The sequence below is a fragment of the Lineus longissimus genome, chromosome 3 (assembly GCF_910592395.1).
Source record: "Lineus longissimus chromosome 3, tnLinLong1.2, whole genome shotgun sequence".
NCBI classification, from domain to species: Eukaryota; Metazoa; Nemertea; class Pilidiophora; order Heteronemertea; family Lineidae; genus Lineus; species Lineus longissimus.
In genome coordinates this window covers 28,413,638-28,429,564 of record NC_088310.1, presented here as the reverse complement: position 1 = coordinate 28,429,564, position 15,927 = coordinate 28,413,638, and the positions used below count along the sequence as shown (strand labels likewise).

Genomic DNA, 15,927 nt, shown 5'->3' with positions numbered 1-15,927 from the left:
GATCCTTGTAGCTCTTCGTAAGACTTGCACAATCTGTCTACGAACGTAGACATTCATCCCTGCGTGCTTCCAGCTTCAGCTCTTAACTCAATACCTTTTGATCGACCTAATCCATACGTACCCTCAAGTTCATCTTGCCGTTGCTCGGATCTGTGAAGGTTTCAAACATCCCATCGTCCGTGTCGAGCACTTCGAAGCTGATTTTATTTTTATCATCATCATAGGCAGTGACGTAGCCTATTTTGGTTCCTTTAGGGCTGTTCTCGGGGAGAGTGTTCGGAACTAGCTAAAAGATTAAGTTAAAACCAAGTCACTTCAAACAACTGGGACTTAATAACTAAATTACAGTACGAACGCAATGTATGTACTTCCGAACACGGTACACACTTCCGAACACGGTTCTGGGGTTTTTTATCCGATTTTCTCTCCTTTACCACAGTATTACATTGCGTCGTTCACGTCTGCACGGTGGCGTCGTTTTCTTGGATATAAGCTCACCGGTTACGGGTCAACAAGAAACTTGCCAAAATGTATTATGTCTGATAAAAGTGGGCAATGGCTCGACTACATGTCACTTGTTTGATATATGTCTCTCACCACGGGAATTTATTGGTGGTTTGTGGGCCAGTAACCGTGGGTTTTACTCAGGAGGACTACCCTATAGTGGTAAATATACGAAGCTTTCTTGGTAGAACAGAGGTCAGGCTTCAAAGCTAGAACATATCCTTTCTAGCAACTCGGCAATTTGTATAAGAATCATTTGACGGGTAAATCTAAGCTTAATTACGCGGTTTTTATATGCTTCAGAGTAAAAATAGAAAAAATAGTAAAAAATAACCCTTATGTTGATTGGCCGTTCATTAACATTGATGATCTCGAGGGTAAAGTTCTGTTCGAAAAGTGCACCTTCAAGGTCAGTTGCCTTCAATTTGAACTCCCAACTGAAATAGAGGAAATAAAAATAAAGACCCTTATATTCTTCGGCTTGTCATTGACATTGGTTATCTCGAGGGTAAATTTCTTTTTAACAGTCGCCTCTTCAAAGTCGGTTGCCTTGAGTTCAAACTTCCAACTGAAATAGAGAATATGCATTAAGGCGATGCCAGGCGTATACTATCCGTACACTCCTGCCCAGAGGTTAAAGCAGATGGTGAGAGATGTATTTTATGATGACGAAAGAGGTGCGTTTGAATGTTCAACGTGGCCGCTCCAAGAGTACACTTTCTTGTTAATTTCGCTTGTTTTAAACGTCTCCTAGAGTAGGCCAGTACTGGGAGGACATAATGCTTTTTTCTAGCTGCTTGCATTGATCGATTTCATCCAAGCTAACGGAGTGTGAGATACCGATGATTCGATGAGTATAACAGAGCATTGATATAAGACCACGTCTTCCTAAACAAGTTCAATTTCATGATAAATCTAAAACTGTAGATTTTTCTGAAACGGCTGGCGATTTAAAAGCTTCTCCATTTTGAAGCGATCGTGTTAAAAGAAACTACCCAAGCAGAGGAAATCTTCATAGATGCAGTTACTATCTGTATACCTACACAATCATCGGCGAAAAGATTCAGCAGCACAAAAAGTATTCACCAACAAGAGGCGTACGTGCCTAGATAATAAGAGTGCAACCACACGAGCAAAAAGCTACTGAGCTGATGATCCGACGGTTTCACGTCCCTTTAAGCAAGCTCGTCTTGTACAAAATAGACATTCATGCAAGAACCTACAAAATTACCCCTCAGTGATGCGAGAAAAAATCCCACGATGGCGAAAAAGGGCATCCACCAGCAAAAAGAGAGAGATGTCTCAATATGTAGTTAACGCAGTGAAACCTTAAGAGGAAAACCCTGCAACTAAAGATGTAACGCGTTAAATCCATTCCGCACCTATGGTACGGTCAATCGATTGGCAATGTGTTTATTGACATCCTCTGAAAGGGAAGTATTGTCAAGCAAGCCAGGAAGGAACCACTCAAAATGTCGGTGGCCCAGGAAATTATCATAGCTATTTTAAAGGATTAAAGATGAAATGAAAGACACTAATAGCACTAGTAATTGTAAAGGCTCGGCAATTAAGTTGCAGTCATTGGGTTAGTAATACATAGGAAGCTGTATTCAGTATATAAAATAAACAAACGGGGTGTAGACACTAAGACTTTAACGTCTTTGGGATGCTCGTAACTTATTAGTAAATAATTATTTGTCATTAATCTAAACAAAAGATAATCATCACCAGAACCAGAGCATGCCTTAACTCTTCTTACCTCTTTGCAGCCTCGTAATTGGGAGCAACTTTCCAACACAGACTAGTTCCATCGATATAGAGTCGATTCAATGGGTTGTTACTGAGAGAGATAGTGTGGGTGTCTTGGTCTGGTGAGACGACCGCGATCGTGGCGAAACACTTCTGTTTAGAACCCTCGCTTATCGACAACTTGCTGACGGTTATCTACAGGAAGCAAATAAAGGCATTTCATGACATCTCGTAATGATCTTTCGACTGAGAGCACATTCATATCAGAAAATATATTGTCGTGTTTGGCATAGCAGGCTTTAAATCCTGGTACTTCCATGATTTTCCTATCTCCGCCATTCATCCAATCGCGAATCACATGACTACCATTTACTGAATCCCTCGTAAAGTAAGGTTTTTTTATAGTGTTACCCTTAATGAAAGGGCCAGCCAGTTTTGGCTTAAAGGACACTTCCAAACTCCTATCTCTCACGCCAAGTACCTGGCGAGAAGGCAGTTGGTACCCTTTTTCAAATTACTTGCTGGTGGCTAAGCAACCGGCCGCATCGGAAAGAGGTTATCAGCGGGCCTTGAACATTCAACTTTCCGCGGACACCTTAACCACTAAGCCATCAGGATCGGTCTTGTATTTGGAGATGGGGGCAGATTGGAGGCAATATGAAATGAACTTACGCCAGTTGGAGCCTTGTTAATCGGCCCACAATATATAGTGTGGCTGGGCCATAGCCCCTCAGGATCACATTTTATTTCCAGTGGCAAGCCTTTGTCCAAGCGCGCCTGATTAGCTGGGTCTGTAGTCTTCCGGATGTCTCTGGTTGGGTCTTTCGGGTCTCCGTCTGGTTGTTTGGGGTCAGAAGAACAGCGAGCACTGCAGACACTGCCCGGGACTGGCGGGTACTGAAAGAAAGAGAACGAGATGAAACAAAACACCAACTTTAGAAAGCATTTCCAACAATTTTACCCATTTCGTATTCAATGCGAAAGCGCAAGAGTGTGCGGTTGCGTTTCAGCAAACTGAGCATCGATTCCTATCTCTGAGTACCGCGCACAAGAGACGTTTGAAGACAGTTTGTCGGCAATGGAAATTGGCATCTAAAACACAATTTGGCGCACAGAAACTCATTCGATGTGAATTGATGTTTAGCGATAAGCAGTAATCGGTAATTGCGTCCGACTAGAGTACGGTGATGTGGTCCAATCGAACCAAGGGCCAAAGGAAATCCCCAAATAATCCAACACCAAAACGTACATCTACGCAATGGAACCTGATGTCCTTGCACTTCGGATGCCTCAGTCCTGATGGGCAATAGAGAGGCTTGTTTCGAGGGCAGTAAATCTGTTCGCAATCTGTCTTTCCGGAATTCAGCTTGAAACCAAGCTTGCAGGAGCAGACAGCACCCGGAGAGGTGCACTCTTGATTGGAAGTGCAGGTCGAGTGGCACTTTGGAACAACTTGCTGAAAAATTCATTATATTTATGAAACATACAAAACCTCCCCATGCTACGCCGTCCTTATGTTGGTTTGCTGTTATATGTTACACCCATGTAGTTACAATGCTGCTTAGGTACCAAGTAGTCAAGTGCTTTTGGATTCTAGGAAGATGCGACCAGTGTTTAATTTTACAATGCTGCTAAGGTACCAAGTAGTCAAGTGCTTTTGGATTCTAGGAAGATGCGTCCAGTGTTTAATTTTGCAACATACATGTATAGTGTTTTTTACCATTATTTGACTTTAAGAAGATCAAATAAACTGACCTGTAAATCGGGGCATGGCTTTCCTTTACATTTTTGTGGCGTTATTACCGTCCTCGTTCTCGTCTTACTCCCACCTTTACAGCTGCGAACACAATCGCCATATGGGCCCCACCCGCTAACCTGAAAAGTTTTATTACGGTCAGTCCTTCGGTGTAAATGTTCTCCCTTCTTTCCCGCAGGCAAAAACAGATGCACGACAAGTCTAGCATCCTATAGAACGAGATATATAGCACCAACAGGGCTAGGCATTCATGGCGACAAGGTCCAACTACTGGCAGTGATAGCAGCTTGAAACACTGATATAACCCTAGCGGTACAGCTCTGGAAGAAGTCAACTGCTTCATCATTTTGTTTAATATCATCGACAATCATGGCAAGCATTTGGAAGGCACGGACGGCGTTCCTAATGCTGGGAAAGGTTTGGAGCTCAAGGGAGAGTTCTACTGCTTACACCAAGATCCCAATCTTCGATTCAAACGTCAAGTCTACTCTACGGCTCAAAGACAGGGGCGGGTCACAAATAGATGATCACCAAAGTGTAAAGAATTGTCAACAAGAGAAGAATCCTCTACCCCTACTGGCAGCAGCAGGTGTCAGATCAGGGACTGTGGGAGAGAGCTTAGCAAGCCCCAATCGGGGAGGAGGTCCTCAAACACAAATGAGAGAGGATCGGCCACATTCGGAGGACGCCTATCCTAAGCAACTAGCATTATACCCGTGGCGCAGGCAGGTTCAAATGGGCTATATCTTGATCATGAATAGATTGAATTGCGATGAAAATCTAATGCAATATCAAAGGGGATATATCGAAGAGACAAATTAAACAAACCATTTGTCCACAGACTCGGACCTAGCTGTGGCGTGATGTATGAGTGCATAACAAAGTTTATCAATTGGTCCGATAGAGATGATGAGGCAATGTCAATATGCCTCGTTCCTTAGTCAGCAATATGCCCTTTTTATACAGAGAAGAAGAAGGAGAACTCAGATAGGCCTTCACATGTCGGCTTCCAAATGGCTCGAACCAATTGTTCTATCACTACTGTAACTTTAAAATGCGTGCTCCTCCTACATGTAGCAATGTCTCGGGCAAGGCACTTAGTCGACAGGCAAGCTAAAGTTCAGCAGCATGAGCAGCTCCTTGATAAAGCCATGTCAGGTTCAGCGCGCCTCTTCAGATACATCAAGTATTGAAAGCTGTGGTGAGCACATAAACAGACCATGGTCACCTTAACTTGAAAATCCCTTCATAATCAAGGGCTAGCTCTGACTAAAACAGCACCCATAAACAATAGACCACCTATTTGACCCCAGCTCCTAACTGCGGGAAAACCCAAGTCCAGCAACCAAAAGTAACAAAAATAAATTTTTGTTTACATTTGAACTGCACACATGTGTTTGTTTACAATTTCATTTCCCGCGAAATCTCAAAAATCAGGTGACCTGCAATCGTGGATTGAAAATAACATTAAACTGGGTTCAGCAGGTCAGCAGGTATACCGGCTGTTCCAATCATCCCCTACAGCCAGCTGTTCAAAAGGTAATGTTATTCACCCCACAGGGAGTGCAGGTAATTGATTAAGCCCCTGCATAACTAATGGTGGTAAGGAGAATAGACAGTGTCCGATTAAAAAGCCCTCATTACTGCTCCGCTGAAGTACATTTTTGAACAAAACCAAGACGTTGCATCAGGGCAAGGTGTCACCACCATTCATGCAAAATTTCAAGGCGATCTAACACCTCTAAGTGTGACTTTATTCGTCCCCCTTCCAGTATTATTATATAGATACCAGGTAAGCCACAGGGGAAAGCCGAAGAACACCTGGCAGCGAGTCAACATAGCATGTTCGATATATTTGGGAAGATACCCGTCGAAAAGGCAAAGACGGCAGAACTTTGTTGATGCTCAATGTGCTGCTAGGAATTAACAACGCATAAGAGACTAAGACTGGCGGACCTGAGGCCTCGGTGGAGCAGGGTGGGGTCAATCTACCATGATATAAAGAATGATTCATCTGAAGATTTCGCTTCTTGATACTCGTTCGTATGATGATCATCAAATCATCGCCTCAACCAAAATTCTTGACACACCAACAAACTACCCATGGTTGCATTGCTTACCTTACAATCTTCATTCAGGAACCTCTCACAACTCTGTGTTTTCAAAAGTTTATCCTGGTCAGGGCATTCTTCGCCGCAGTAGGCCGGTGTCTTCACAATCCTGGTTGCCTGCTGTGTGCCTGTACCGCATGTGGATGTACACTCGGTCCAGGCCGACCACTGGCTCATCACACACGCCTTCTTCACGCTCTCCGTACACGTTCTCGTCTCAAAGAGTTTAGGGCAAGCTTTACCTCCACAGTCGTCGTTGGTCATCACAGTACGCTTACGCTCGCTGAAGCGAGAGATGCAATAGATGGCGCTATCATAAGTCAAGGTAAATGTACACTGATATATATGCAATTGATGGACTCAATGAAAAAAGCGTGCGGACTGCATAGCAAGTAGGATGAAGCTTACCGCTCTACTGATAGCTTGACCTTCTTTCAAGTTTTTTCATACGGCGGAGGTCACATAGGCCTACTCACGAACATACGGCGGAGGTCACATAGGCCTACTCACGAACACGGAGGGCGTGGCCAATGACCTATATATACATAACTACGTACATTCCGAGCGCCCTCTTCCCTACCATAAAGGAAGGTTAGTTATGATGACGAATGGACTTCCTTTATACAGTATGTTCCTTCGATAACATGAAAGAAGTATCTGGTGTGGAGTTGCTATTCTCTCACCTAATTCCTTCCCCGCAACCAGCGTTGCAAGCGGACCACTGTGTCCAGTCGGTGACCACGCAATCCGTTACACAGCACTGACCAGAGCAGGCCTTGGTCTCGGTCAAAGCAGGGCACTCTGCTCCCTTACATACTTTTTGTTGCACCATAGTCCTGGTACGCGTCTTTGTCCCCGCGCCACATTTACCATTCGCCAGGACACAGTCACTCCATGGTCCAAACGAACTCACCTGAAGAGAAAAGGTATGCTCTCATTTTTTAAAGAGATGCAGCCATTAGATATTACAGGGCTAAGATATTGAACACTTTGGTTTTGAACACCACATCAATAAAAACCAAAGTTCAAATAAATTCGACCAGTAGCCGAGAACATTGCGGACAAAACATGCCCGAAAGCACTATAGTCATCAGAATACAGTAACAGAATTAGATGACTACATTTTCTGACAGTAACACAATTACAGGGCTGTTCTTCACAATAGTAACACAATTACAGGGCTGTTCTTCACAATAGTAACTCAATTACAGGGCTGTTCTTCACAATAGTAACACAATTACAGGGCTGTTCCTCACAATAGTAACTCAATTACAGGGCTGTTCTTCACAATAGTAGCAGAATTGCCTGGCTATTGTTGTTATGTCAACTCACCGTACAATCGGCGTTGTTATACTTCACACAGGGTTGCTTCTCCACTGATTCTGATATTGGTGGGCAGGCCTTTCCGAGGCACTTCGGAGGTGTGAATGATCTGAAAGTGCAGTTGAATTGATCTGGGACTGGTTCTGATATGGATGAGAAGGTCCTACCATGGCACTTCGCTGTACACGATACATATTGAGCCTTGCATATTGAGAGTGGTTTTTGATACTCCTATACGTCATATACAAAAACTCGAGGAGTGGAGTATGTTGAAAAGAACTGGTGCCAGGATGTGTATGATACATGTACCAGGAACATGCAAAACTGTAAGAGATTTAATGTACAACACGGTTTGAAAGTTGCAACGAACCTTTGTCTTGTCTTGAATCCGCTGCCGCACACTGCATCACACTCTGTAAACTCGCTCCAAGCTCCTACCAAACAGTCGATGGGGCAACATATCCCCATGCACTCTCTTTGCTCCTCAAAGTTAGTTGGACATTCTTTACCTATTTGGCAAAATAAATGGTAATCATGGCAGAGAAATATTAGAGAAGTGTGGTCGTCTGCTTGTAGAATATGATTGTCTAATAACCTGATAGTAAAAATGAGAATCACATAATAAAGAACAGATCGTTACCTCGTTTGGGGTTGGAAATAGGCGGAAAAAATCGCAATTTTTGGTGCACATTGATAGAAATAGTGCAGGAGGCAGTTTAGGAGCAAGCCGTGATCAGGTTGCGCGAAGTCTCCCATCAGAAGTGAGGCGCAAACCTGAAACAAATCTATAATTCGCTCCAGAGCCCCAAACGATACGGACAAGACATTTACAAAGGGACTTTATCCACTTGAAGACTACCAATTTGACCCTCTAGATAGTCCCCCTTTAAAATTAAACAAACATATCAACCTTTGCAGGATGCTGGTCGCACAATCTTTCTCAATCTTCTTTGGATGCCCTTTTGCTCACACTTGGCCTCGCAATGATAGAAATGACTCCATTCGCTCACTTTACAATCCTTCTTACAACACAGTGTACCATTATTTCTCTGTTCATAAAGGATGCACTTGCCACCAAACTTTGGTTCGGTTTTACGGCTTCTGTACCGCGAGCACAGCCACTGCTCAAGTTCTACACGATTCCCGTCATAGCAGACGCATTGTAGCCAGTCTGTCCAAGGAGTTGCTTCACAATCTACGGGACACTCGACAAGGTTGCATCCTGGCCGCTTCTGCTCCTGGGCTTCACAGGTAGCCCCACATGTCCTCCGGCGAACCTGTACGCCCCCGACGCCGCACGAAACCGAGCAGAGGCCATATTCTCCCCATGGTGCAGTGGCACAATCTGGGCAGGTTGCTGCTTCAATAACTATAGCAGAGGTGATCACGAGGAGGACACGTAAAAGAGGCCGCGACCAGAAACCATTACAGTTACTGGCTATCATTGTAAGACTCCTCCTAAAATAAATCGGCAAAATTATTCTATTCTCTATTAGTCTATTCTCTGAGATTTTCTTTTACAACTTTTGACCACTACTCTCCATATCCACGTTTGTAGATATCTTTCATGCACCTCATGTTATATTTCGTAATACCCAAAGACAAGCACATGGTATCCTACATGGGATGTTTTAACCGTGTGGCCGGATGAAAACTCTTTTCACTATCCCTCGTGAAAGACCCCGTGTTTCGTCCCGAATCCCCCTCCTCGTCCAATGACAAAGGTGTTTAAAGAAACGCAAGACCAATATAGTTTAGAGTGACGAGAAATCCTAAGAACTGTATCTGTATCCCTCTGCGTCACACTCAAAGTAATGATCAACGGGCACACCCAACGGTTAAATCGTTATAACCCGTGTTTCTAGGTCGAATGATGACACATCCCGTGTTGTGTATAGCTTATTATATTGTCCAAGACAATCCAGACACCAGTTGTGCCACAGGGCCATTGTTTGTATTGCCACCAACTGTCACGACTGAGGAGACAGTATTTGCGTCATTGTCTTTCACAACATGTGTTCATCACTCAATGAGAATTGCAGCGCAGGGACCCTAACCTATCATGTAGTTGATATGCGGGGATAATTCATGTTAGTGGAAATATGTACTGGATAGTATGAATTAAAAATCAGAATTAAAAAAGAATTTATGTGCAGAATTATTTTGTCAAAGATTTTTACTGAATATAGTTTTACTGAGTGATTGTTATTTAAGACACATAGTTGCACTGGCCCCTGGGCGGTTTTACAGTGGTATTGACGTACCTTACCCTTGATCACTACAGAGGGTTCGATAGTGACGCTGGCTGTTGCTCTGGCCTCTGTATACCGAGATGTCCCCCACCTCCAGCTGGTTCGCTTCTAGCCAATACCAGCCTCTCTCGCATTCACCTTGCTACGACACACACATGACGACAGTGGAGTTAGCGAGGTCCCATTCGGTCTGGTTGTGACTTTCTCATTAATCTCACAGCTTTGGTGAGACGGTGAAGCTGTCTTGCCCGATTATGCCTGGTTGTGACTTTCTCATCAATCTAACCGTCATGACACGACAGTTCCATTCGATATCGTGGTTGTGACCAATCTGGGTATACGAAACTTCAGAACTTCAAAGATTACATGGAGGCGACACGGGGGAGCTGCCTCGCTCAATTCGTCACGTTGCAAATGCCGTGCTGGCAAAACAGTGGAGATGCCACGGCTATTTCGGTTTGGTTGTGACTGTCTTGTTGGCAAGACAATTCGATGTTGTTCTGACTGCATCTTACTCATAGTGTTGACAAGACAGGCCGAATCAGTCCTGGCTGCTCCACCGTGTTGACAACATGATGAGAGTGATGAGACAGTCACAGCCAGGCCGCATCAATCTTCGCCGCACTGCCTAGTTGTTAATATGGCGAGAGAGATGAGACAATCACAGCCAGGCCAAATCAGTCTCGGCTGCTCTGCCAAGTTGTCTACATGGTGAAAGTGATGAGAGACAGTCACAGCCAGGCCAAATCAGTCTTGGCTGCTCTGCCAAGTTGTCTATATGGTGAGAGAGATGAGACAGTCACAGCCAGGCGGCATCAGTCTTCGCCGCACTGCCTAGTTGTTAATATGGTGAGAGAGATGAGACAGTCACAGCCAGGCCAAATTAGTCTTGGCTGCTCTGCCAAGTTGTCAACATGGTGAGAGAGATGAGGAAGTCACAGCCAGGCCGAATCAGTCCTGGCTGCTCCACCGTGTTGACAACATGATGAGAGAGATGAGATAGTCACAGCCACAGTACTTCGATCGTTTCTCCTCCGCACGTGCTAGGCCGTGTCTGTCGGAGCTGACAGCTATCTCGATGATTAGAACCTCCTTTTCCTTCTCATAGAAGACGAGCATGTCGGGGTGCCGGTGTTTTATAGCCGGGCCCGTGGGGACTAGCGAGTCCCAGAGCAATCTCAGCTTCTTTCCAGAGTACGAGTGGTCATTGGAACCGGTGTAATGTTTTTGAGTGTTTCTGTTTTTGAGTGTTTCCCCTCATTGTTTGGGAACGCTCAAAAATAGATTGACAAGTTTTTCTGTGTATCCCCCCTATTGAAAAGTCGTGGTCTCTCTAGCTGCCTATTGTTTGGAAACACTGACACATGGGAAACAACCACAGATGTTACACCGGCTTCTCAAGACCACATACCGATGGTATCCATCAATATGTGTCTCCTTGACTGATGTAAACAGTACCGGTACCATTATATAGAGGATGTAGGGGCATGCAATGGGAGGATAGGTCATGCCCCAGACATCAACAATCGGTGATCCTCAATATTGGTCGTCATGGCATGCATGCATGCATATCTTAGAATAAATTAACTATGTTGCATATACATGGCTGTATAGCAAAATAGTCAAAATTAGCAAAGATATGCACATGTCACTGTGCTACGAGTATTTGGTCAGCAGGCGTTCGTCTATTATGCGATCACTACCACTTCAAAACGTTGAGCAGATAAACGAAAGTTTGATACCTAACTAATTTCTGAAAGATCAATATTTTGGTTTTGCTAATGTGCCCCTATTATAAATCAGATACTTGGTCGTGGTCAATTGGACAGATTACCACTCGGAAGAGATTGTCCCCATGTTTATTAGAAATGTCTTTAGGACCGACTGACTGATGAGACTGCCCATATGATTATTGGAGATGTCTCTTGGACAGATTTCTCTTCGAGTAATTTCTAATTGAGGAGCCAGCACAATTAAATACTCCATTGGCATGTGTGATGTTATCATCAGTATCTTTGTCACAATTCTGTATCCACTTTCATCTCGGTTGTGTTGGCATTTGTTTCAGGTATCGCACATTCCCAGAAACCCAATGTTCTGTTGATTGTTGTGGATGATTTGAGACCAATGGGTGATATGAATAAAGACTAGCAAATGCTTTTATCTAAATCTCCATGTACATTTACACTAGGCCTTTCTGTACAAAACCGGAGTAAAAGCATTTGCTAGTCTTTATTCATATCACCCACTGCTAGTGCTACGGCTAAAAATCAAACGAGGACTGACAACGAATTTGAGGGTTTCTTTCCAAAATTACACTGTAGACAAATTGATCAAGTAAAGTATTTTTATGTAGATATTGACGTCATTTTGGTGGCACGTTTAAGATGACTGTGGTCCCAAGTAGTACTCAAGTTGTCAGGTAGATATTGTGTACTGCCAGTCTCGTGAGATCAGATAACCAGCTGGCAGAGGTTGGTTGTTCCATTGTCCGTCCTTGTGAGATGATTTCCACGGTACAACCACATCAGTTGTCTTGTACAGCAAAATGACCATTTGAAGTTGTGTCAATGACTTCCCAACCTGACCAGATAACCAGCTGGCAGATGTTGGTTGTTCCATTTTCCGTCCTTGTGAGATGATTATCACGGTACAACCAAATCAGTTGTCTTGTATCACAGTGTAATTTTGTCTTGTACAGCTAAAGGACCCTTTGAAGGTTGTGTCAATGTCTTCCCAACCTGACCAGATATCCAGCTGGAAGAGGTTGGTTGTTACGTAGGCTGTCCTGTCGTCTCCAAAGTTCATTAGCGGTAACCTTAGTGTAATTTTTAGGTTGTGTCAAGGTCTTCCCAACCTGACCAGATAACCAGCTGGCAGAGGGTAGTTGTTTCGCGTCAGAGTTTTTATGTTGTGTCAAGGCCTTCGCAATCTGAATAGATAAGCAGCTGGCAGAGGTTGATTGTTTCAACATCCCACAGACCATGCAGACAGAAAGATATTGGGATTTCACCAATCGCAATTGCCGTTGCCTGTACCATGACAGAAGACGGACAATAGTGCAATGGGCTTCATGATTTTGCTTGGGTTGGGGAGTTTCTGGGCCGATAAGGGCAGACATACATTGGGTCAGGTCAAGTATTGGGGTTGAGAAAGTGTTAGGTGTTGGTGTAGGGGGCCTACCCTAAGGATAAAATAATGTGTCTCAATTTCACCATGGCAATCTGACAGCACTTCACCATAGTGAATTGGGACGGTGAAATATTTTACCATGGTGAGCATGGTAAATTCTACATTCATGGTGAGCATGGTAAACTTTGAATTCACCATGGTGAACGCTGCATTCACCATGGTGAGCATGGTCAACTCCGATTTTACCATGGTGAATCTGAGATTTTTTCTTAAGGGTCATCTCCATCCAAACCAATTCACCGACTTAACGTTGCCCTCTTTTAAGGCAACAAAATAATGAAAACAGATGCAAAGACAGGAGACTAAAGACGGAATACAATGTACAGAACACAGCCTTGTTATTCATGAAACATAGACTCTTGTCGACAACAAACAGTCAACAGAATTTTGGCAGGATTTTTCAAAATAACAATGATGTGAAGTGAAAAAATACAATAAAATATAGCAATAAAAGTAAGTCACTCTATTGCAAATTACTTCCCACTAACAAGTTGAGGTGTGCCCACAAGTTGCTCGACAATCAAAATTGATTGATACGACGAACACCAGAGTTCAAAGGCGAGAAAGGATTCACTTTTTGCCCACATCAACGCATCATTCATTGAAATCGCTGTTGATCGAGGAGCGACACGTGGCCATCGGAGTGACTAGGGAGATGAGAGCTGGCGATTCAGTCCATGCCTGTTCGAACAGGCCACCATTCCTCTCCTACACTGCTTTGGAGTCTTTGGTAAACTTGGATGAGATCATTAGTGGGTGGCGACTTCTTCCTAGATTTTCTGAAGACAGAAAATAGAATTCAATTCAATACAGTACATGATTGTGGCAGAGCAAGGGACAAGGATGTGACGTGACAAGATCGAAGAGCAAGACCAGCGTGAATCTACACGACACACTATGGACTAGTGGCTCAGATTCTCAACTAGAGGTCAAGAGGTCCCTGGTTCGAATCCTACAGTCGGTGAGAGACTCAGGCAGGTCTCTTAGACACTTGCCTCACTACCCAGATGTATAAATGGGTTCTGGCGCTGGGCATATGGACAAATGGGACAGCATTTTTTCCTTCTTTTTTTGTTACTAACAGGATTGTGTGCAGCCCAGGCTTCAATCTCTTCATCTATCTTGGCCCTCGACGATGGCACCTTTGGTCCTTCCTTTTCCAACAAGTGTCTGAAACAGTGAAAACAAAAACACAGTGGAAATCATTGACCGCGTTGTAGGTTAGACACTGCTGCTCAAATGATTTGAAATATTCTCCTCACAACTCAAAGAAGAAAACATAGGTGGCTTTTTCGTTATGCATTTCTTTGCAGTGAATTAACGAGTAAACATCGTCTCTCAGACACTTGGGAAACGCATCTGAGAGCATCTCAGTTTCAAAATTTTCCTGCTGGAGACCCCCAGACCTCCCTTCGTGGGTGAGCGCCTACTGCGCTTTCATGTGATTGTGAGGGCGAGCCCTCACCATATTCAGGCTTCGCCCTCAACGGGGCCCCCTCTATCCAGCTGTGCTGGATCCACTCCCTTATTTGATGGTGACCTACCATGTGGTCCAGCCACCAGTCAGACAAGGATCCCCTTTTGCGATTTGTTGCTACTTCTGGCTGTACCGAGGCTACTTTTTGCTGGGTCACTGGATGTACCAAGTCATGCCCGCTGAAACGACGAGTGATCATATCAACATTGTTGTGGCGATACTCTACACCATCCCTTCGGAATTCCCACAGCCCGTGATCACTGTTCACTAAAAGATTTGAGAAACAAGTCGTCACAATTCCGTTGGCGTCATATCAATTTGAATTGCAGCAGACGTCGCGGTTTAACATAAGTTGTGTACCGGTGCTACCGAATACGCTGCATGACACAAGGGCCTTAACATCACAGTAGAAAAGAATCATATTGAATTTGGCTAAATCACAGGGCTCAGCCAGGCCTCTGAATCTGATATCATGATGGGGGGCGGGCGAGGGGGTTGGTCCAGCAGCGGTTGGCAGCGGACATTTGTCTTGACTCTTGCTTAGCGCTGCTACAGCTTAAAGTGCTGTGGTACAGTCTAGAAGCAGTGTCATCATTGGCGAAATGGACCAGTTTGTGAGGGGCTGAGTTTCGTCCAAAAATAGATCTGTTTACACACTACGGCAATGGCGTATTGCAGATACACGTCAACGGGTCATTGATTGTCGGACGTCAGTTCGCCAAGAAAACCAAAGGAATCGAAGGATTCATTGAACTCATCAACACATCATAAAGTTTTCAGTGAAGTGCAACTGTATTCCTAGGTAAATCACTTTGGTATATAGAGAGTAAGATTACAATTAACTCACTTTAAAGTTTGAGTTCCGGGGAGGTAGCGTTGTCAGTACGTTGATTTAGGGGCGCAATAACCGAGCAATTAGTACACTAAGATTTCAGTGATTAACATAATAGTTGCAAGTATTTGGCATTTTAGACTCATATTTCGTGCTATAATAACTACGTTGTAAACATAATGCTCAAATTGATTCATGAAAAAGTTGTTAGGGCAATATCAAGCAAGCAGTAATGGAAAAAAGTGTAATTCCATTAACTGAATATTGTTTTTAGACACTATAACATTTTAGGCCTACTTTTTCGAAAACCACGAGAACAATGTATGTGAAAAAAACAACACACATATAAGTGAGGCGCCGAGTATACAGTAATTGTAAGGTAAAGAAAAGCTCGGTCTCTAAAGTCTGGAGGTCCGGAGTCCGTAAACGTGGCGGTCACGAGAGTGGCTTGTCCTTAGGATAGATCGAGAGGGCGGTTTGGGGTTCCGCCGACGGTGCTCGCATGCATTGGTCGTATCCCCGAAACCTTTACAACGCGAACAAATCTGGTGGCATCCATGACGGTATAGGAATTGACGGTGAAGTTACAAAAAATCTGGTGGCATCCAATGACGGTATAGGAATTGATGGTGAAGGATCTCGTGGCATATCGGATGCGCATCCGAAGACGGTAAGGGAATTGACGGTGAAGGATCTCGTGGCATATCGGATGCGCATCCGATGACGGTAAA

The 15,927-nt window shown here is 44.0% G+C and overlaps 1 protein-coding gene and 1 long non-coding RNA gene across 4 annotated transcripts in view; both read right to left on the bottom strand.

Annotated features, from left to right (window-relative positions):
* The window catches only part of LOC135484560 (protocadherin Fat 4-like), a 37,252-nt gene extending 27,992 nt beyond the window's left edge, over window positions 1-9,260 (bottom strand). Inside the window, exons 1-11 of one of the 2 annotated variants that reach the window (XM_064766156.1) lie at window positions 8,354-9,260; window positions 7,814-7,952; window positions 7,453-7,552; window positions 6,804-7,033; window positions 6,130-6,403; window positions 4,009-4,128; window positions 3,503-3,709; window positions 2,926-3,150; window positions 2,264-2,448; window positions 839-941; window positions 122-286 (exon numbers count right to left, since the gene is read on the bottom strand). In XM_064766156.1, the coding sequence (XP_064622226.1) occupies window positions 122-286; window positions 839-941; window positions 2,264-2,448; window positions 2,926-3,150; window positions 3,503-3,709; window positions 4,009-4,128; window positions 6,130-6,403; window positions 6,804-7,033; window positions 7,453-7,552; window positions 7,814-7,952; window positions 8,354-8,888 (2,283 nt within the window). In that variant the 5' untranslated portion in view covers window positions 8,889-9,260. Of the gene's footprint in view, window positions 1-121; window positions 287-838; window positions 942-2,263; window positions 2,449-2,925; window positions 3,151-3,502; window positions 3,710-4,008; window positions 4,129-6,129; window positions 6,404-6,803; window positions 7,034-7,452; window positions 7,553-7,813; window positions 7,953-8,353 lie in introns of those variants that run through there. The other variant, XM_064766157.1, reaches the window with a different exon arrangement.
* A 3,941-nt stretch (window positions 9,261-13,201) lies between these two features.
* Window positions 13,202-15,261, bottom strand: LOC135485301 (uncharacterized). Of its 2 annotated transcripts, XR_010446542.1 has the most exons (4): window positions 15,212-15,261; window positions 14,432-14,543; window positions 13,883-14,057; window positions 13,202-13,666 (listed from the first exon to the last, which is right to left on the bottom strand). It is a non-coding gene; the product is annotated as an uncharacterized LOC135485301 (long non-coding RNA). The 2 variants fall into 2 exon arrangements; XR_010446541.1 differs by having other exon boundaries at window positions 13,202-14,057.
* Window positions 15,262-15,927: the final 666 nt, after the last annotated feature.